This window comes from Thunnus maccoyii, chromosome 12 (genome assembly GCF_910596095.1).
Source record: "Thunnus maccoyii chromosome 12, fThuMac1.1, whole genome shotgun sequence".
Classification (NCBI taxonomy): domain Eukaryota; kingdom Metazoa; phylum Chordata; class Actinopteri; order Scombriformes; family Scombridae; genus Thunnus; species Thunnus maccoyii.
The window spans coordinates 18,754,657-18,778,353 of NC_056544.1; the positions used below are offsets into that span (position 1 = coordinate 18,754,657).

Genomic DNA, 23,697 nt, shown 5'->3' on the forward strand with positions numbered 1-23,697 from the left:
CCGCCAAGTTGGTTTCAGGCAGTTTTGCCTATTGAGGGCTGCCCATTCATAAGTGGAAGGTTAATCCACTTAAAGGGAAACTTCAGGATTTTTCAACTTAGACCCTATTTTCTATCATTTTGTGTCTAAGTGACTAATGGGGACAACAATTTTTGAAATTGGTCCAGTATTGAGCGACAGCAAAATGGACTGCAATGTATCTTTTGGGGCAATTGCGCAACGTCAATGTACGTCCACTAAAAGTGGTTGTTTTTGCCAGGCTCAGATTGTTAATGTAAGTGTCTGACAAGTGTCTTGTTCTAAAATCTTGAATTGTTGTTGAATTCAGCTAAATATTCAGCCATGACAGAGTTGGAGAGAGGAGTGCCAGGAGGACAGGACAGGAGTTTGCTGTGTTGGAGTACAGAAAGCATAGCTTAGTGTTATCTAAAAGATTTTCAAAGTAATGGCTGAATATTTAGCTGATTTCACAGCTGCCAGCTGCAGCATTCTCGCTCTATGCCGGACCAATTTTATAAACTGTCCCCATAAGTCACTTAGACACAAAATGATGGGAAAATAGGGTCCAGGTTGAAAAATACCAAAGTTTCCCTTATATGCAGCTTTCAAACCTGTTCTCAATCTTTACTACATAAACCCATGGCATGTTTGGCCATGGTTTGTGAATTGTGAAGTCTAATCTTTGTATCTCCCCATATAAGCCCTTGAGATTCAGACCTGTGTGAAATACTGTGGTATTTTTGTTAAATGAAACTTGCCACAAACAATACATCTGATCAATAAATTACTGATGAAAAATGTACTCCATCATTAACTTTGTTTGCACCTGCCTTCCTTGCTTCAAGGAACTCATGACCTTAGTATTTCTCTATTAAAGTTTAACAAGATTAATAATGCAGATCACTTACTCTGTGTCTGCAAATGTGGCTCTCACAGTTGCCCAAACCGTCACAAACATAGCTGGTACTCCTGAATAAAAAAAATAAAAAAATAAATCATTATGATATAATCGCCATCACTATGGCAAACTACTCTATATGATTCCATAAGAAAAGTCCGTAATTTGCTCATATGGGTAGAACCTGGGTAGCACAGCATCCACATTGTATGCGCTGTGCTTATGTGACTAATACGCACAGTGTGTACAATGCAGGAACTGTAAAGCCCATCTATATTCGTGCTATGTTTTCACATAGACTTGAGTCATAGTCATGAGTTTCCATTGTCTTCAGCTAGTTATTAATACAATATTAGCAAGAGACTTGACAGCATCTTTCATTGTATTTCTTACAAAATCTTTAATGCATACTAATTTGTCCATCAATTATTAAATATCTTTCATAAGATTTAATTTGCATGGTATTAAATCATATTGTAATCACTTTTGCAAATAGAATGGGAATGAAGCAGCACTCACCCCATCCAATCAGAGTAAATCCCCAAAGATACTTTCTGTCTGAGAAGAAGGTCATAAAGATGAGGCTGTGGAGGTACAGACCCTCAACAAGGATCCAGTAGTAATTGGTCGCCAGAAAGTACATGAACAAGGTCACAGCCGCCTTGCAGCCAATCTATACACAAACAGCAAGGAGAACAGATCAAATCAACTCCCACATTGACAAAAAAGCTATAATGTTTCAATTTTTGTTCACATGTATTCCTATCACTTTAATCTCTTGTTTCTCCTCCCATAATGCTACAGTAGTTCTACATTATAGCGTATATGATTCCTGCATATAGGCTTGATCACATTTTTATTTCACCCGCAAGGGATATTTGAACAGAAATGTAGATGACAATGATACTTTTGATTATTTTGTTTATTAATTCTGATTTAGTTTGCATAGAGCAGCTATTGCATATGTAGTCATATGGAGCCAAGTAAAACTCAAAGAGACCAACACAAAACACACTCTTTAAAATACCTTAACATTTACACTGCATTCATGTGTCATTAAATAGTTTTGGGGGAACAAGGTTCTGAGTATGTATTCGAGGTCCAGAGGTGTATTATTTGTTCAAGGTCTGGAAGTGTAAATGTATTCACATGTACTCAAGCTTTGGAAGTATATTGTGTATTTAAGGTTTGAAAGCCAAGTATGTAATTAAGGTTTGGAAGTTGAATATGTATTCAAGGTTTGAAACCGGAGTATAAATTCAAGGTTTGGAAGTATAATATGTTTTCAAGTTTTAGAAGTTGAAATGTATATATAGATGGGTGACTTAGTAAGGTGTTGAGCCACCACATGCTGCCAGAACAGCTTCAGTGCACCTTGGCATTGATTCTACTATTCTACTTCTGGAGGGATGAACACCATTCTTCCAGACGATATTCCCTCATTTGGTGTTTTGATGATGGTGGTGGAGAGTGTTGTCTAACACTTCAGTGCATAGGTTATAGGCATAGGCATAGGATAGGCATAGGAGACCACTCCCATCAGGATAGAAATGTTTCATCATAGGATAAAGGTGATCACTCAGAACAACAACAACTTTGTATTGATTTGCAGTGACCTTTCCCTCTAAGGGGACAAGTGGACTCAAACCAAGCCAGCAAGATGCCTCCCACAGCATAATAGAGCCACTGTATCCCCTCACTGTAGGGGTCAAGCGTTCAGGTCTGTACTGTTCTCTTGTTGTACGCCACACATGCACTCGCCCACTTGTTGAGAATATGATGAAGGATGACTCATCTAACCATATCACTTTTTTTCACATCTCTGTAGACCAGTGCTTATGGTTTTTGCACCACTTAACTCTCAAATGTGCATTCATCTTTGTAATGAGGGGTTTATGCACTGCAACCCTGCTATAATATCCCTCTCTATGTGATTGTAGACAGACTGTTCTTGCTGACTAAGTCTGATCACATCCTGCATTGACATTCTCAGTCACCTGCGTAAGAGTTGCTCTTCTGTTTTTCCTTACATATCGCACTAATGCACAAGCATCACTGTCATCAAATGTGCGCTGTCGACCACAAGTTCTGACCCTATTTACTGATGATCCCACAGATCTAAATGCAGATGTCACTTTAATCACTGTTCCTATTGAATCACAAGCCAGCTGAAGCTCCTGCCATCCGTACCCCAACAATGACCCTCTTTCAGAGTCACTTAGATCTTTTCCTCTTTCCAACTTCACACAAAATCAGAATCAACTGGGCCTGCACACATTTTTAAACATGCCACAGAGCATGACTGGATGTTAATTGCTTAATTGTACCATGCAGTGCACCTGTGTGGAAGCATCTGCATTCGTTATGTTTCACCACTCATTTATTCAGGCCTTTCCTTTAATTTGCCACCTGTCTTGAATGTATTCAAGGTTTAGAAGCTGAGTATGTAATCAAGGTTTGGGAGTGATGCATGGAGGTTAAGTATGTATTTGAGGTTGGAGGTGGAGTATAGAAGTAAATGTAGTTTAGAAGTGGAGTATATAATCAAGGTTTGGAGGTAAGTATTTATTCAAGGTTGGGAAGTGCAATATCTATTCTAGGTTTGGAAATGGAGCATGTGTTCAGTAAGCTGTAGTGGAATATTCTACTGCATATTACTGAATACATACTTGATGAAACCTGAAATACAGTATAGCAATTGAATTACTCAAGGTCAGACATGTTATTACTTTGAATTATTTCAAACAACAGAACATTGATAATAGATGATTCTGCACATTTGGTTTGGCGGTTTGGTAATTAAAGCTATCATTGTTAGGGGAGTATCGTCATGGTTTAATATTTAAAAAGCCAACATTAACTGTTGATCTAAGACAGGACACAAACCCTTGTCGCAAGTCGACAACCATCCACCACCCTGATCAGCCCACCCTGACCTTTCATCATATTGAATAAATGACACACTATACTTCCTTAATTGGCATTGAATGTTGGTGTTGGATGGATTGTGTTCTGTAGAATCATCCAATATCAATATAATTCCTAGGGATACTTGTTTTGTTTTTAATAAATGTTAAGGCTATGACATTTAACAAAAGAAAAAAAAGGAAAAAAGCCCTTCAGGTTTTGTTTACATATAAAGTGTTTTATATTCAAGTGCATTTACAGCAGATATCCCGCATATAAAGCCAGAACATATCATGAATGGACATAGCCTAATGCATATGCATATTTAAAAACAGAATATTTTTTTCTTGGCATGTGTGAGTATCAGCCTACAGTATACTCCTCCTAAAATTCACATATTTTAATCGCATTTGTGCTTGTGTTACTCACAGCCTGTTATTTCTCTCTGACGCAGTGTCTTGATTCATTATCTACACTTGTGGAAGACCAAGTTCTATTCTGAGCTTACTGTTTGAACATGTAATCACTTTCATTGTTGCACGAGTGACAGTGAAAGTAGTTTAGCTTTGTTTACATATGATATGCGGTTTTGAAACTATGGCAGTTATCACAATGTAACATGTGGGTAGCGAGTCTTTAAAAGAGTGTTCAGCTGCGTAGTGTGTTTGACACATAATGAGCTAAAAAAAAAAAAAAAAAAGACTCCACAAGAATGTTTTCCCAGATGACTGGGATGATGATTAATGATTGTTAAAATAACAGTGCAATCATCACAATATATAGCATGCTCAGGATTCAGGACAGTGATTATTGGAAAACCAGAGGTGTAACAGAAGTGATCAGCTTTTGTGTTTCAGTTACATATTGCTTTTTGGACCATGTGAATTTCTCTTGGGCCCAGCTGACTTGTATTGGACAAGAGTAAAATCAGGAGATGCAAGTCAGAGATTCAATTAAATAAACAAATAAAATAAAACAATATAAAATAAGATCCAGGTTCACAATCAGTATCATAAAACTGATTGACAAAATGAGGTTTTATTTTCTTAAGGATTATTTGTGTTTGAACAGCGGTTAATAACAATCCAGTAAATATTATGTGCTGTTGTATTGACAGAATGTATGGGAGTCCCAGGGGCCCACACTGATTTAGACAGCCATCAATTCAGCTCCAGTTAACGTCAACCTCCACACTGTTATCCAGCTTCAGCTGTTGCTGCCGTATTGTCATGTAATGATTATTTGAAGCCAATTCCTCTCAGCGCTCCTTTCTCTGTGTGCCTTATAGACAGCATCTGTCTGTTCGCTGGAGCATCTTTTTAGTTAGAATTTTTTATTTGCAGCCTAGACACAGGTCTATAATTTGAATATTTTTGTCTCTATGAGCATTATCTTTCATTAATTCTGTGATAAAATTGATTCATAAAGCTGCGCATTATTGAGTTCTTGACAAAGAAGCTGTGCTGTGCCCAGAATAGACCATCTGCAATTTACCAAGACATAAAAGACAGATGTGTAGGAATCAGACAGGTTGATCAAATTATGATGAATATGCAAAACGAGCAAATGAAATGAAATGTGCAAATGAAATGTGAATAATGACAATCTAGTTTTGCACCATAATCTGTGAAATAGCCTAGTTACATAAGGTCATTTTTATCTAGACTTACACTGACTTTATATTTGAATTGTTATTATTATTATTATTTATGTTATTTTGTTGAAATAAGAAAAAACTGCTCGAGCTTCATGACAGTTTAAGTCATAGACATAGGAGAATTCTCTAAACCCACAATTGAAATTTTAATCCTTCAATTAATCTGAGAACCAAAAAAATCCTCAAATGTGGAGAGATGTGGTTTTTAATGGACGACAACAATAAGTTCAATTGTACTATAACAAAGCAGTTTTAATTCTACAGTACATTCACTACACTGAATTTGGAGAGCCAGTGGATTTAAAGCGCCCACTAAATATATTGCACAAATTGTTTGTTTGCATATTAAAGCATGCATGAAAAGTACCCAGTTTACCCATTTTTTAAACTTGACTCTAAAAGGAAAAGCCAAGTACTGGCCTAGTAAAAGCTTGGCATGGTGACAAACAGTACAGTTTATTTGCTCCAGCACTGGAAAAGCAGGTGAGACTTTGCAAAAGACCACTTCCTCTTAGGAAGCAAAAAGTTTTAACGCCCAACTGCACCACAAGTCAAATTCTTTGGCCATGTACTGCAATCAAACAATGATGATTCCTATTCTGATTTTCTTTGGAGAAATCAGGAAAACCTTAATGAAAATCTTGTCAAATGCCATTGTGTACATTATGTTACATGAAGACAAATACTGTGTATGTTCTGTTCCTTGTTATAGCATATAACTGGAAAGATCCTCTTTAGAAATTTGTTCTGTACATGCTTTCTTTCTGACCTTGTATCTTTCCTTGTATTTCTTCAAGGACAATGTGCTTTATGTTGCCCACTTCTATAGGTGTGTTTTAGCTGTGTTGATATACTTACAAACTGTGTTTTGTTGGCTGGCGGAGCCTCAGTGATGGACTTGAGGTCTTCCACTGTGACTCTTTCCATGTCCTCTAAGGCAGATCCAGAGTAGAGCACAACATCCTTCACAAAAATACTTATAGCTCTTAGCATGTAGGACACAAATAGGTGCATGTGGATGTAGTTCCTGGTGCAGTGTAACCGTCTAGGGAGAAAACAAACAAGAGCGACAAGGTCAAAAGACAGATCTGTTGACAATTGTGTGTGTGTGTGTGTGTGTGTGTGTGTGTGTGTGTGTGTGCGCGCGCGTGCATGCGTGTGTGTGTGTGTGTGTGTGCACGCGCGTGTGGGCTGGCACACCTTCATGTAAGAGTGTGTAAGTATTTTCACACACACACACACACACACACACACACACACACTTACGCATGAACAATACTCATCCTAATTAGAGCCAGCTGAATTCCACGCTGACTATAACACATTCTTGAGATTTAGGGGCTTGAAACACACAAATATTGAATTGCTAGGCTCAAAGTGAGCTGTAAAAACAAAATTGCAAGCATGTGTTGAGAAGTTCCAAAAGCATGTGAATTTCCTTCCAGACAAGCACAAGTTTATCTATCAAAGATTCTTCCAAAACATCCTGTCTGAATGTTTACTGTGGCGTGGGCCTTTGAGGTCATGCATATTGGAATCAAGTTGCTAGATCAATGGCCATAAAGGTTACATCATTACACAGTCAAGTAAAAATAGTCGATGATCATTTTTACTGAATATTTATTGGTGTTATAATAAATCCAAGAAATCAACTTGTTTTTCAAATCTTGAACAAGAATATTCTGAAGTCCCATGAAAAATCTTTAACAATTACTGAATACTGAAATTAGTAGTTATTGACTGTTTCTTTCTCAATAGCCTTATTAATAAGCTGAATATTTGACAAGCTATCCTTGGAGAACTATTGATTTGAAGTGGTGGGCAAAAACTAATCTAGCGTACATTTCCCTGGTGAAAAAAAAACCTAAACATAACTGCTAATGTGAAATATCTCTTTTCTCTCCCTGGAAAACATTTATGAGCTCTCCTGTCTGAAAGCTGACATGTTGAAGGTGAGACATGGCTGGAGTGCTCTGGAGCACAGAGCCAGAATGTCAGATGGACCCCTGGGACAACTTATTAAACTCATTTGGCCCGTAGATTTCCTGGTGCCAGTTGGGAGCGTTCCTAAAGCTTTCTGACTGCCTGCCTGTACAGTAAGTCACGCTGGTGGGAACATTGGTAAACAGCTCCTTCACATCGATTTCTGATACTCCCTATGCTCAACAAAATAAGCAAATAATGACAAATCTGCCCTGCATTAATCAGCCATGAAAAAAAAAAAAAATCGGACTGTCACCACACAAAAAATGAATTCAGCCTTGTTTTGGGGTTTTCTTCATTGCCATTGAGGCAAGAGAGATTGAAGATTAGACTTATGTTTATAGCATTTATCTTTATATTATTCACATCTTTTAAAACAATTTTATCTACTTTATATGTTTCAGTGGAGAAAACAGGGAAAAAAGCACCACTCACACACATTGTGACTTAAGATATGTTATTTTTCTAAGCTTGGTGGAATTACAAAATCAGTATCCGAGCTTTGGTTGTTTGTCATCGAAACCCTAAATCGGCATGAAAATGACAAAGAACCTAAATGTCAGACGATTGAGCATGCATTGCTGCAAGCCTGGAGGCAGATTCCTCCTCAAAGGTGGACATATCATAGTCTGTAAAAAGTCAAAGTACAGTAAAAGTCAAAGGTAATGTTACATTTGCATGCTTCATGTTGTTGCCGTGACAAAAAATATACTGTGTCGCATGCTTATACACCCAGGGAGAATCGCATGATTTCATGATAAAGCCTCTTTTATCCTTTAAGTCATCATGAAATTAATATGCTCTCTGCTGTTTTCAACTTAACAATATTCACTGGCATGGTTAGAAATTGCCATTTATCATGTCATCATGCTATTAACCATTTAGAGTGCCTGTTTTGATCTCCTCTGCAACTGCTTCAACCTTCATTTCTGACCTTGCATTTAAATCCCTCTCTTGGGAACGTTTGTGGTTGAAAAGGCTGATTGAAAAATTCCAGTGACAGCATCGACTCACCGGAAATATCCCAAGATGACCACAGCCACCATGAGTGATCCCAGAGAGATGGAGTACCCCACTGTGTAGATGAGATACAGACGGTGAAAGACCTCCTGTTGGAAGAGGATAATTTGTTAGACTGTTGAAAGGGCAGCAAAATGGGTAAAAACAGTAAGCTTGAGAAGACTACAGTATAGCTTCTCTTTACTGTAGTGCCACTGTAGATGTACTGTAGGTTTTAGTCAGATTACTGTCTTTTTTTTCTTATAAAACAACTGTAACTATATTCATTTTTTAGCCACCATTATAGAAAAAATACATTAAAAAACTGCAAATTAACCTGGTCAACACTCATGTGCATCTACAAAATAATACATTGTAGCAATTACAGCATCTATGCAGTTTTATTTTAAAATAACCGAACGCACATAGGAGTTTGGTAGTTTACATTGTTGATCCAGCAACTTACTACAAAACATTTTAATCACATGAAACATCTGTTACATTAATCATATTGCCACATGGCTTGGAATGCTATAAATAGGATAACAGGGAACAACAAACTTTAGAAAAACATATACTTATTATTTATACTGTTCATAATAGATTATATTTCTAATCTCATGTACAATAAATAAGGATCAGGAGGCTTCAGCTACTCAAATGAAATACTATATAATCTTTTTCATAAAAAAAGAAAAAAACATTTATCTCTTATTGTTGGAAAAACATAAGCATACTGGCAGGCTTCATTTAGCTTTAGTGATCCAGGTAATTTGGGAAATCAGAACCATTCGGTTTAACTATTTTTCCATTAGTTTTTACAAGACTCGATTACTCTTTGTGCTTAAAATTTTAGTGACAACATTGCTTTAGGCAAGTGATTTTATTACAAAGTACATGTTTTCACCAAGAGCTGCAGAGATATAGAAAGAAGAATCCTCATCTACTAAAATGAAATACTATATGATCTTTTTCATAAAAAATGAAAAAAACTGTGTGAAAAATGTATATCTCTTTTTGTTGGAAAATTATAGGTATACTGGCAGGCTTCATTTAGCTTTAGTGATCCAGGTAATTTGGGAAACTAGAACCATTCGGTTTAACTATTTTTCCATTAGTTTTTACAAGACTCGATTACTCTTTGTGCTTAAAATTTTAGTGACAACATTGCTTTAGGCAAGTGATTTTATTACACACAGCGTGTTTTCACCAAGAGCTGCATAAATATAGAAAGAGGAAATTTCTCAAAGACTGACACTATATGTTAGAATTTTTCCTAAAAACTAGGCTTCAAAATGTGTTAGCTTCCGTGCGTTTGAAAATGCATTGCCACCTGGTGACAGAATTGTCATAAGCACCCAAAAGTTACTGATGGAAACAACATTTGACAAGGGTGACGGCGCTGAGAAAGGCTGGGTGGGGTGGTTTGATCTTCTAAGCAGTGAGCTGGCAGCCAGAGGACACTGTGAGGGGAGCCAACCAGACCCTCTGCGCGTCAACATGCTGAAGGGGCCGAGAGCCTCATGTGATGTAACCAGATACTCCACTGCTGTTATCATTTAGCATCGGGCTTCTGTGCCAAACGTGTATCTAAGTAGTGATGGTGGTCCGCGGTATGGCGGTTATGCAGTCAGGGGCTTTCATTCGTGCATATGTATTTGTCATTAAGTGCTGCAACCGCTTTTACTGGAGCCCATCAACATAAACATCTAAAGTCAGAAAGAAATTGAAGGGCGCCATGATGAGGTTATGCCCACATCCTCTACACCCCATTCAAACAGGGGAGAGGAAAATGTATGTGGGAAAGCTGATGTTGTGTATTGTTTCATGGCAAAAATACACTACGAGTTAAAATCAAACCAAAACCTTCTGTACAAAAATTTGGAGCGACCTTTGAATGTATTTACCAGTGAGGTACTAATTACTCTATTCCCTCTATTCATTGACAAATTCCAAGGCTAACCAGTAGCAACCCTACAAACTGGAGAGCCACTTAATACTGACCACTAATATAATGATAATACCTTTAAAAGCTACAGACTACAGACTTATATCCGTGATTATTATTCGAATATTGCATTAAAAAGCCATTTCAGCATAATAATAGTCGATAATTTGATATTATTTACACAAAAAACTTCATACAGTACACAAACACAACAATGGCTGTGTAAATGGTATTTTTTCCATTTACAGACAGGCCCTGGCTGTTTTCAGCCGTTCTTACAATACCCAGTAGTCCTATTCACTGCCAGTGTTATGCTCTGACATCCAAGCCCCCACGCAACGATAGAGAAATACTACAGGAGTAACTGAGATCAGGGTCACATTTACCTTTGTCAGTCACTTGGGGATGAAGATAGTAAAAGGCAGCAGTGTTTGGTTTATGACACAATGTGCCTCTCACGTGTGATGGTGATGTCAGTGTTTGTAGTGTTTATGATCTAAGGTTTGATTCTCACGTGATGGTCATGTTTAGGTTTTATGTTACAGCTGGCTGAGCTTAACGATTATGTTTAGGGAATATGCTGAGTAGTAAGTTTTGGTATGTAGTAGTTATGTTTAATAAAAATTGCGTTATGGGTGTAAAGATGAAGACCCGAGAGAATATTCAGACCTATTCTAAATTTGCCCCAGCAGTCTCTCCCACCATGACTCTGCCCAGTTTTACATCCTCACTTACACAACAACTGTGTGTTTTTTGTGCAAAATTCTCCTTGTGTAAAATGAGCAACCTTAGTAGTGTGTTCTGTTACGATACATAACAGGGAAACACTGGGTACCAATGCTACAAGTATGAAACAAGGATCATCCCAATATTAGCTCTACTATTGTAATTATACAATAACTGTTTAATTCATCCATAACAACAGCTAAAACACAAATTAAATAGAATTAAATCCCTTTCAATTTTTAGCATGACGAACATAAAAGACACACAATATGGCCAAAAAGTATGTGCTTGTACTTATTCTGCAGCTATTTATCATCACAATAAAATTATGTTACAGTGACAAAAGTGCACCTCCAACTTTGTGAAAAGCCCCTCCTGTGTCAATGTGACAATACACCCCATTGTCCAAGCTTGGTCGATAAAGAAATGTTTTTCCGAGATTAGTGGTGAACTTGAATGGCCTGCACAGAGCCCTGACCTCAATCCCATCAAACACCTTGAGCACACCTGGGATGAGCTGGGGCACCGACTGTGAGCCAGGCCTTATCAACCATCATCTGTGTCTGACCTGGCGCTCTTGTGTCTGGATGGGACTGAAATCCCTGCAGTCATGCTCCAAAACACTGTAAAAGCCCCTCCAACAGAGTGGATGCTGTCATAAAAGCAAAGTAATGGCAAAGGTTTTTGTTCAAAGATCACATACGGGTGTAATGTTTGGGTGTCCACATACTTTTGGCCATTGTGTCCATTTAGATTCAACACAATTAGAATGTTTGAGCTCAGTAACAGCAATAAAATATATATATTTAAAACTGCACTACACTGGTAGCCTCAAATGGCTGTGAGACAGAACTTTTTTATTTTAAGAATGCCATTACCGGGAAGGCAACATGACATCAGTACACGGCAGACTCCTTGGGTCTCAGTTTCTTTTTATTTCTGTCTACTAACAAGAAAGCCAGCTACGAGGTTTAGTCATGATTGAAGATTTCTTAGTGTTTTGTGAATGGAATGCTCTCTGGCAAGTTTTGTAGTTTGCAATTAAGGCTAATGGGACACTGTTGTCAGTATCTGAATGGTCATTTAGCTAATTGAAGCTTTATATTATCACAAAGCAACCACATTGCCTTCCTGTCATTATCTATTTATTCACACTGTACATTAGTGAGGAGACATGTTGACATGTGTTACAAATTTCAAAGGGGTTGTAATTGCAGGGTGAAATGGTGCAATACAGTAGTTGCCTGAAAGGCTGTAATATCTTAAGTGTGACAATTTACGCAATGCATTCACAAAGGCTATTGCTCTCAATTATTGCAGAGAACGGCACTGTAACTGTGTCAATGAGCATGAAAATGGAAATGAGACGGCTCTTACCTTTTCATGGCTCTGGTTGTAATGGTAGAGGAATTTTGCACATTCGCTATAATTGGCCCATGTCTTGTTGTTGGTTGTGGCCAGCTCCCATGTTCCGTTGTTGTCACACCGACGGTATGCCAGTCCTAGACATCAAGCGGAAAAGTCTATTTTTAATTACAGATTTCGATTGTTGATTACCAACACAATCAATTAGACATCCTTAGCTTATTTCTTAATTAAACCTGCATAATTGTTTAAAATTGCCAAAGAGGTTTCTACTGCACAGTATAAAACCAGAGGCATAGTGCTCTTTAATTAACTGAAAATGAGCCTACAGGGTGTTAATTCATGACTGTATTCAGGGCCACATTTACCTTTATGGTTGAAGTCATAGATATACTCTGGACATGCGGTGGATACAAGTTTTCCCGGAGCTCCTTCAGGCCAACACACAATGCCGTCCCATTCTGGTGAGCAGAAACCATCTGCGGAGACAGAAGCAGTGCTGACTTTTAAAAATAGAGCCACAGAGAGTGTTGTTCTCCCCTGATTCCAACATTACATGGCTTCGGGCCTTTACAAGAGCAGCAGTAGGCTATGTTTTCAAGGATTCTGTTGTCCTTTAAAAAATAGGGCAAATGCATGGACTTTACATAGTATGTAAATTAGCACCGCAGAGCAGTCTTGTAATTTGTGGTCTTACTGTACAGTAAATGAGTCTTTTTTTTTTTTTTTTTTTTAAGGAAACATGGGTCACCCAGATAACACACGTTCTTGTTCGCTCTCCATCTATTGTCATATAATTAAGACTCACAATCATGGAATTCCCAGCATGCTGATAACAAGTTGTCTATTGAATCTAGTGTTCATTGACCTTGTTTGTTAGCTGCAGAGGTCTCTTCAGCAGATTTCCATCACTGCTACATTGTTTATAACATCATACTGTTTTTATGTTGTATGGAATTGATTTCAGTATGGATCTCATTTAAAAGATTACATGCAATACTGGCAGCATTGTAGTATCCTGAGAAGCCTACTATGTCAAAATAGAAGTGCTATGTTGTAAAGATGTCTGTCTTCAACATGCACCGAATTCAACTTTAATATAATGTATCTGCAAAGAAAAAGAAAAGCTCATAAATCATTTAAAATACTGTAATTATAATTATAACATGCATTTTTGTTTCATTTACGGGATTGGTTGATTCAAAGGAAATTATAGGGAGTTTCTGAGATGGTGGTCAGGAACATTTAGTATGTAAAAAATTGTCAAGAAATCATTATAATGTGAACCTCTCAATTTTTTCTCTACACCCTTGAGATTTCTACAAAATGCTGACAATGTGCTTCTCCTGGAGATCACAAAAACTGTTTTCAGGGAACACTTCCCTGCATGAGACTTTGCAATAACGCATCTATACTTCAGACAAAGAGCTGCAGGTTCAAAGGAAAAAAAATCCTGTTTCGGAGCAGCAAGCCCCTTAATTATCAGCTAAACCGTAGACCTCAGCCCTCCGATAGTGGGAGCAAAGTCCCTTTCCCCACAGATTCCTGGCAAAAGCTTCCCTTATGGCTTGGCATTTATGTTGCATTATTGAAAACATCTGCCTCACTTTGACCACTAATAAGTAGCTAAGGATAAAACTAAAACTATCGTCTCTTTGCAGTAGATCCATTATTTTCTCATTCCTGTAATCAAAGTTACAAAGTAACATCTGACGCAATGACGACATGCTTTTTATTTGCCTGTCACTTGGAGCACAAAATTAAAGAGCAGACTGAGTGGAGCTGAATGATTCCTGTAGATCTCTAGTGGGGGAAGAACAGCGCTTAGTTTTGAAAATCACACTGACCACACATCCTGGGAGTAAAAGTAGAATTGCTGTTCACTTTTGCCATAGGTTTTATTACCATAGGACCACCTACTAACAGGCTTAAATTAAACAACGAACACATACACATATATAATTTCCCGTAAAATTCTTAACCACGATTTAAATATAAATGTGACTACGGGGGGACTTTGGTATTAGTGATGTAACTGGGGTTTTTAATAAGGTTTTCTTTCCCCCCCGACTCATTTGATTCTGACCTGCAGATGTCAAAACACATATTGCACTTTTTCCTGATACATGCAACCTTTTATAATGATTGCTGTTATTCTACACCCAGACCACAAGCTTGAAGGCTGTGCTATTTTCACACTGCAAGGTCTGGGGCATTGAACCCACATCCCTCCACTGTCCTCTCCAGGCAAACCTCAGTGTTTCCCTCAATGAAAACCTTGTCTCAGTCACGTAATGGAGACTTTTGTGTATTTTAAGCACAAATGAGAAATAAAAACAAATCGATAAAATGTTGAAATACAAGCAAAAACGAGGTTTCAGCCTCACACGGGACCTAATCCTCTCTCAATGAACCTTGAATTGTACGATCAATTCTTTACACTCAACAAATCCTACATTACAGACTGCTAGCTTTTTAAAATAGTCATCACTCCACCTCTCCTATAATAGATCCGAAAACCACAAGTTTACAGTGCCAGAAAAAAAAAAAAACTCTGGGGTGGTCAGGCAGGACACAGGCAAGACAAATACAGATGAAAGTCCTAAAAAATGCATGCTAGCTGCTATTCTCTCAACCCACTGTTTCAAGGTCACACCACAACGTTAAAAAAAACACATATTTGAGGCCAAAGCCATTAAAACTACAAGAGTAAAATTTGTCCAAATCCGTACGACCACTTCAAGAAAAACACTTACATGGGTCATTGGAAAGCACAAGTAGGGGGCTGTTCAGATGTTGCGTCTAAAAACGCGTGGAAAACACCAGCTGTGCTGCTTTCATCCTTTTATCCAAGGTGCTTGGGAGGTTGCACTACTGTTGCGCCTCCGGTTACTAAGCAACCAAAACTGCTTGTATACTTTATCTCAAATCTTATCTTGACGGCCTCCTAAATTTAAGTTTACATCAGAGCAAACCGCTAGTCAGATTTTAAATTATTTCCACATTACATGATTACAAACAAACAACCAGATGAGACTCTTAAGATCAAATTAAGTTCAAATGTGAAAGTGAAGTCAAAGCAATTAATGGTCCATTAAGTAAAAAAAAAAAAATCAAATCAAGCACATTAAATGAGCACATATGTGCTTATCCAGGCATATACAGCAACCACACCAGGGACTCTTTATTTTTTTCTTTAATAAGGTAATATGCTCAACATAATTCCTTCAGCTGTGATTGAACAGACGTGTGCAACCTTCCAAAAGAGGTCAGCAAACAGCCACCACATACGGGATGAGTCAAATCCGGTATGTGGCAGCATCATCAGGTATGCAGGTCAGTACCCCCAAAACAGCACCCCAAGCATTTCACAGAGTCCAAGTCACTGGTGCAGGAATATGGGGGACAACCAGACTTTTTCAACAAGACTAAAGTATAACAGTAATAAAATGGTATGTCTAAGTAAGCCTACTCTAACACGTTGGACCTGATGGCTTGGACATAAACAAAGTGTTAAATAACTTTTGCTTTGGGAGTGATAGGCACACTCAGTACTTTGTAAAATAAGCCTAGGGGACTAAACCCTGCTCTGCTGCAGTGCTGTCTATTTGCATGTTAATAGGCATACTGGTTGTAAAGACTCTGTTTTAATAGGGAATGAATTTTGGTTCTCTTTCGAACCTTATTTAAAAAGACGATTGGTTGGTTGGTTGATTGTTTACAGTGTAACAATTCTCAGAGTGAAAAACATAATGGTCCGTATCAACAGGAGCCAGGACACTCCTTTTGAGTCAAACCTTTTTAGCCGCTTTTTGGTGAACCACTGCGCTGGAAAAAAAAAAAAAAAAGCAGCTGCTGCTACCATTTTGATGTGGAAGTACCCTGATGAGAACAGGGAATGCATTTCTTACCACATCTTAGTTGTACAAAAATGGTAGGCTAGGCTGAGATTGAAAGGAAGTTCACTAATCTATTACGTCATCCAAAGCCGAATGTCCCCCCACTTCAAAACTCATTCCACTGATCCCAGTCAGACATTCCTGATGGGCTTGTTAGAGTCTAGATTCAGCATCCTACAGCACCTTAAATATAGACAAAAAAACCCTCCAAAAAAACCCCATTATATTAATCTACCCATGAGAGTGTATGTAATATAGTGCATTATAGCTGCAACTATAATTATATTTATTATAGATTAATCTGTCAATTATTTCTCCAATTCATTATTTAGTCTATAAAATATCAGAAATTTCACAAGCTCCAAATGCCCAAGATGATGTCTTCAGTTTAAAACCCAAAGATATTTAATTTAATTACATTTTTTCATTTTATAAAACGGAGATCAGTAGAACAACAGTAGATCAGTAAAAGACTTAAAAGATGAATAAATCACCAACATAGTTTTATCAATTACTCTATTAATCAACTAAATATTCCAGCACAACATGAAGGAATTACACTGACACATCTGCAATTAATTAATTAAGAAATGTGATATAACTTTCTAATATCTAAGTCTAGTCAAGATCACTTGAAATCTTCAGTCAGGTTTAATATGGGGCTATATTTTTTGTAGATTAAGCTGCTGATTATTAATTTCAATAAATTGTTTCCTCGAAATAAAAGAAAAAAATAGTAAGAAAATGCCCATCACAGTTTCCCAGAGCCCAACGTGATGTCTGAGCTCGTTTTGTCCAACCAACAGTATAAACCCAAAAGAGATCCATTTCACTATCATAGGATAATAAGAAAACCAGACATTCGAGAAACTGGAACCAGTGATTTTTTTGATTTTTTTTTTTTTTTTTGCATTTTTGTTTAAAAAAACCAAATCAAAGTAGTTGCAGATTGATTTTCTGTTGACCGACTAATTGATTTAGCTCTAATTTAATGCCATAAAGTGCTAAAACATTGCAATATGTTTTTTTTATCTAAAATCAATTACATAAGTGGAATAAACAGGTGCAAATGTGCATGGAGATGGCTGGCGGGTGTGACACCAGGCTGGCCATTCACTATGACATGTCAGGATAGATTAAGCATGATGGTGGTCAGATGAGCAACACAGACACTCATCTGAGAGAGGCTTCATGTTTGGCTGGCTGCTCTGCTCTACATTAGCATCTATGGCCATCCTGTTAAATATCCTTTGAGAAAAAGCACAGCATCGTTATATAAGCCCTGGACATCTTGCACAAGCTGCTGTTCGGCGCCTGCAGTTCTCAATAGTAGCAATTCTGTCTTTTTTTTTTTTTTTTAGGTCTAATTTGATATTTGTGGACGTTTATCAAAACCATGAAAAGTTGGGAAATATCACGCAGGGCAATGTAACTACTGGGAACGGTCAACAAAAGCTTTTGTGTTCGTAGAGTGGAAGTAAACATTTTTAATTATGTGTTTCATTTACAAAAGGGTATCGTTTGGAGGGTCCAAGAATTCAATGCGACCACAATGCACTGGGGTTAAAGAGAAAATAATACGATTGGTTTGGCTCTGGAATCCAAAATCCTTCTCTGAACAATCAACTGGGAAAATGACAGTAACCACAATCAGATACAGTAGATGCTGGGGTCGGCTGGAAAATGGCGCTCTTCAGACACCCATAAATACACAAATACACCCCAGGATCAACTTCGTCTTCAGTTCCAGCCTCCAAAAAGCCACAAGGAAGACAAAGGAAACAGAACAGCATTTTTCATGCATTCAAATGGATATGAAACTGGCTAGCTCTGAAAATAAGTATTTGATTTTAACGTAACGGCAAAGAGAAGGTCTCAAAAATCCTTATCTTTCTTGAATTTTTTTTTCAAAGAAGCAAGTTGGTTCTGAAGTGTGCATAACATCAGCTGATTAGTATAAGCACTTATAATCAACAATCACATTTAAACAAGTCACCAATCACGTTCAATCAAGACAACAAGTTGGTCTTTACAGTCGCCTGTTGCACTTTAACTTTCACTCTTGTGATCAACTTGCTGCTGCTGGTGATGCTGATTGCTCCAACAGTACCTGATAAACTTTATTGTTGTGTTGATTGATTCCTTCATCGATAAATCCAGCCTCCTCCTGGTACTCCTCCTACCTCTGATAGCATCTCCTGCCTTGTACATAATGTGTGTTTCAAATATGTTTCCATGAAGTTGTGTTCTGTGCAGCCTGTGGGGGATTTATTGCACTCCCATTTGAATCTCCCGCTCCAGCTGGAATTCATCGGGAGCACCCTCAATAGCTGAACCTATTCTGACAAATAAAACCATTTTTCTGCAATAAATGGCTCTGTATCCTTTGACATGAGCATCTGTGACAGAAATCTTTTCAGGGCAACCCAATGCAGGTAGTGGAAAATCACACTATTGGAAAACTAATCAAAGGTAATGAAGTGGGACCTTGCCTTCGCATGAGCTCATTGGAATCTTACACATCCTGCATAATTAGTCTCCGTCAGTTTTCATCTTTCAGCAAAACACCTATCAGCCTGTTGCTAAACAAGACATTTGGTCGATATACGCAAGCCATGATGGACAGAATCATTGATTTTATCTGTTATCTATCCAAAACATGCACTTAATTGGGTGATTGACATGACAAACATCAACAATATAATCATTTTGTCATTCTACTGTAGTATGGTATGAAAAAAAATCACAACATGGTTAAAGGGGCAAGCAATGGACCAACAGCTACCAGCTCTTGATGGAAAAAAAAACACATCCTAAAATGAATGTAAGCATCTTTGATATTTTCTAATATTCCTGCTTTTATTAGCCATATTAGTGAAATACAGTACCAGTGCCATTACAGTAACAGTACCATTCAAGGGTATGGGAAAGTGTATGGGGCTAGAGCAGCAACCGTTAAATTTTGGCATCGAAAATAAGATTCGACATTGAAAACAAAACCTGAATTGGAAAAGGAAACACTGGCATTGAAACACTTGTAATGGAAAAAGTTGTATTGCCACTGAAACAAGTATTAACACAAAAAGTTACACTGAAAATAAAACATGGGCATTAAAAAAATTACAATCTTACAATCTTATTATCTTATTTTTTGCAATATGATGTGTATTTTAATCTCAAGCTTCAGTTTTTTTCTTCATGTCTGTCTTCTTTCAGTGTCAGTATTTTTTGGGTTTTTTTGTTGTTGTTTTTTCAGTGTGACTGTTTTTCAGTTTCAACCTTCTGTCGGCGTTTTGGCATAGAGAGGAGGGCCTACATTACTGAGTATGCCTTGTGGTTCAACAAAGATATCCGAGGGTGATGGCATCATGGCGGAGATTTTGAGCCAGACAGTTGTAATTTTCGCTCTAGAACTGTTAATATATCACTTTATTAATATTTAATGTTTTTTCAGGTGAGAAAGTAACCATGTAGATTCCCAATATGTGGTCAGTTTATCCAAATAACGTTTGTAAATTTGCTGCAGTGTTGCAGACATGTGAAGAGCTGCTGGCCCGCTGAGACCGGGCGGTCATCTTGCAGCAGCAGCCTGAGTGATCATGGGAGAACATGATCCAATGAGCTGATCTGTGCATTAGACAAACTAATGTGACAGCTACTGCAGTTAGATCTCATCTATGAGACCAACATTTATCTTCCAAAAGGAATTATATCATATATCAAAATACTGTGTGACATTAGAGCCAGCGGTAAATTACCAAAGAGCTGCACAGATCAGTTCATCAGATCATGTTCTCCCTGGGATGATGACGCAGGACTCCGGCTGCGAGATGACTGGCCGGTCTCAGCCAGCCAGCGGCTCTGAAAACATTGCAGCAGATTTATAAACAGGTGTCATTTAGATAAACTGATCACATATTGGGAATCTACATGGTTACTTTCTCTCTTGAAAAAATATTTAATCTCAATTAAGTGACATATTAACAGTCCTACAGCAAAAATTACAACAGTCTGGCTCAAATCTCCGCCATGATGCCATCGGCCTTGGATATCTTCACTGGACTGCAAGGCATACTGGGTAATGTAGGCCTACGCCAAAATGGTACAGAAAGTTGAAGAAGAAAAACAATGATACTGAAAAGAAAACTGACAGCGTAAAAAAAAAAACCTGTCACTGAAAAAAAACAGACTTAAAGAAAAAATCTAAAGCTTGACGTTGAAAAACACATCATAATGCAAAAAATATCTAAATAAAATAAGATAATAACATAACATAAATAACAAGATTGTAATTTTATTAATGCTAATGTTTCATTTTTCAGTGGAACTTTTTTCAGTGCCAATACAGCTTTTTTCCCAATACAAGTGTTTCAATGCCAATGTTTCCTTTTTCACTTCAGGTTTTGTTTTCAACGTCAAATTTTCTTTTCGATGCCAAAATTTAACTGTCGCTGTTCTAGCCCCATAAAAGTGTGTCCAAACTTGTGACTGGCACTGTATCTAAACAACTGATGGTTGGATTGTCATGAAATTTAATACAAATCATCCCGATGAAGGCTTTATGCCGCAATGCGTTGGTGAAATAAAGAAGATTCTTCCAGAAGTCAGCTTAGTGTTGCCGAGTTCTTTCTTTCACATGAAATTTAGTACAGACATACATGTTCCCCAGAGGATGAATCCTACTGACTTTGGTGATTCTCTGACATTTATTCTAGAGCCACCATGAGGCTGATGATTTTGGTTTTGAATATCTCAAAAACTATTAAAAGAATTTTGATACAGACATTCATGTCCCCCACAGGATTAATTGTAATGACTTTGGTGATCCTCCACCAAATACCTGCAAAACTAATAACATTCCCATCAGCCTCAACTGTACTTTGTGTTTTGTGCTAATTAGCAAATATAAGCTAACATGGTTTACATGTTAAACATTATACTTGTGAAACATCATCATTCTATCTTTGTCATTTTGACATGCAGTTAGCTTAAAGCTCTGCTGTGTTTAAGTATAGCTTAATAGAGCCGCTAGCATGGCTGTTGACTCTCAACCTTGTTTCTTTACTCACCAGCGACCTTGTGCTTTGACTTGATGTTCCCCTCACACTTCCGTTTGGCTTTGAATAACAGGCCTATCTGTTCTTCTTTCGTGAGCACATCATCTGCGTAAACCTACAAAAATAGAAAAAAAAACAAAAAACATGGAGTTAATGAAGTGAAATACTGAAGTCTAAATGGCAGTTTTCATTTAATATTTTACTGCACATTTGTGGTCCCATCTGGATCTGAAGAAAAGGTTCTGAATTTGCTCTTAAGAGTAAAAATCAGCATGAAATGCATCAGTTGGCTGATATCCAGACATGATTTCCTCTTCACAGCTGCTTCACAACCCTCTAACCACGGCTCTCTGCACCCCTGGTCATAGTGCTGCGGATAGCACTATCTAAATCGGGTTTCCTTCGATGAAACACTCCTCAAAATGTACACTACTGACATTTTCTCAGATGGAATATAAGTGAAAGTACTGAGGGACTGAAACGGGGTGGCCTGGATGTTGTACAGCCTGTTCTGTGACTGGAAGGTCAGATTAGATTTGACCGCAACAGTCCGTGTCAAAGTGTTCATAAGCAAAGCCGTATATTTATTTCTGTCTTAGCTGTCATGGAGCAAAAAAAGGTTGTAAAAGACGTGTTTTTCCTCAACTAAACAGTATCAGTTTCATTTAATGTTTATAGTTCCAGCTTGTATTCCTGTAGTTATGTCCACTACGTGGGCACTAATCGGACATGACAAAGTTATTACAAGGACAAAAGCAACATTTTATTTCCAACATTTTCTTACACCTTACACTTTTTACTTCAGCTTTTAAACATTGTGTTTGAAAGCGGCGTGGTACCTCAGGTGTGGTTTTCCAGTCAAGGAAACATTTTCCATTCTAATAGGTCACACTGACTGGCTTGCTGTTTGCCCATGGATCACTTTCGGGCAATGACAAATGTGACTGTATTAAAAATGACCACATTCATTTTTAACAGAGCGTGACAAGAAAAGTAGAAATGAAAACATAGCAATTTAAACCCAGCGCTAAAACTAAAGCAAAGATCAGTGCTCAAATCACCAGGATTTTCTACGCCGTCATATAGGGGCTTTCATGGTTGTTTGAGCAATACTGCAGCAAAATGCAATATGTACCCACACAATGAAACACAAACTAACGTGTATGCCATACAGTGTGCCTGGAGGTATGGCTAAAAAAACACCCAGTCTTGTTTTTTTGGTTCAGTGATGCAGAGCAAACAGCACAAATTAAAGACAGACTTTTACTCAGAGCAACTGACTCACTGGCTGCAGTTAGATTTGTCAGTTTCAAGACACAAATTACATCAAGAAATCAAATTTTGCTCTCACTTCTATCAGCTCTTCAAAACAAAAAGAAGTAGGCAGGTTTACATACTGGAGAAATATACTAATAGCATGCCAAGAAGCAAAAAGAGACAGGAAGCGAGGAGGTTAAATGTATACATGTTGAGAGATTACAATTCCCAAAAACTATATTGTAGCCATTCTTAGAACAAATCAGATCTCAAATATTTGATATAAAAACAAATTAAAGAGCATGTTCATCAAATCAGAGCCTCTTCTCCCACTGATAAAAAGCAGAGACAGAATTCTTATTATGATATAATTACTATGTTCTCTCCTATATTTTGTTGGCACCGATTTGTCCAAGTCTCCTTTGAAAATGAGATTTTAATCTAGCTAACATGATTTGATTTATTAAATATGCACATGTGTTGCAACTTTTTTTAAAAAAGAGGCTGTTTGTATGCTAATGTTTGTGTTGAGGCGTCTACAAGCGATGATGAATGTGTTTAAACCTTCAGCACATAATTGTTAGGGTGGGTTTTCACTGTGTGTTGCTTTCTGTTTTTCACTACGAAACATGCAGTGAAGATCCTATACTTAAGTAAAAGAAGTTGTACAACTATGTAAAAATGCTATTACAAGTTACTTACTTAAGTTGAAATAGAAAAGCTTCATGAGCAAAACTTGCTTTAAGTATCAAAAGTAAAAGTACACACTGTGCAGGAGAATGGTCTGGTTGGAGTTATTTATTCCATATTATACTACTGGATTATTCTTACTGTTGCATGTGTAAGAAACATTTTAATGCTGCAGCTGGTAAATGTGGAACTAATTCTAACTACTTTTTATACTTTTGGGCAGTTAAATCTATCACAATTAATCTTAGTTTATGAAGCAATCAAATGTTTTATATATAAAATTGCTGCAAATTAACTAGTACTATAGCTTC

At 37.5% G+C, this 23,697-nt stretch overlaps 1 protein-coding gene across 1 annotated transcript in view; it reads right to left on the minus strand.

Moving 5' to 3' along the window:
- Window positions 1–23,697, minus strand: part of pth1r (parathyroid hormone 1 receptor) — a 54,572-nt gene that overhangs the window by 5,776 nt on the left and 25,099 nt on the right. Inside the window, exons 2-8 of the mRNA XM_042429889.1 lie at window positions 21,452–21,554; window positions 12,852–12,962; window positions 12,496–12,620; window positions 8,460–8,554; window positions 6,321–6,507; window positions 1,418–1,571; window positions 909–969 (exon numbers count right to left, since the gene is read on the minus strand). Of these exons, the coding sequence (XP_042285823.1) occupies window positions 909–969; window positions 1,418–1,571; window positions 6,321–6,507; window positions 8,460–8,554; window positions 12,496–12,620; window positions 12,852–12,962; window positions 21,452–21,554 (836 nt within the window). The remainder of the gene's footprint in view (window positions 1–908; window positions 970–1,417; window positions 1,572–6,320; window positions 6,508–8,459; window positions 8,555–12,495; window positions 12,621–12,851; window positions 12,963–21,451; window positions 21,555–23,697) is intronic.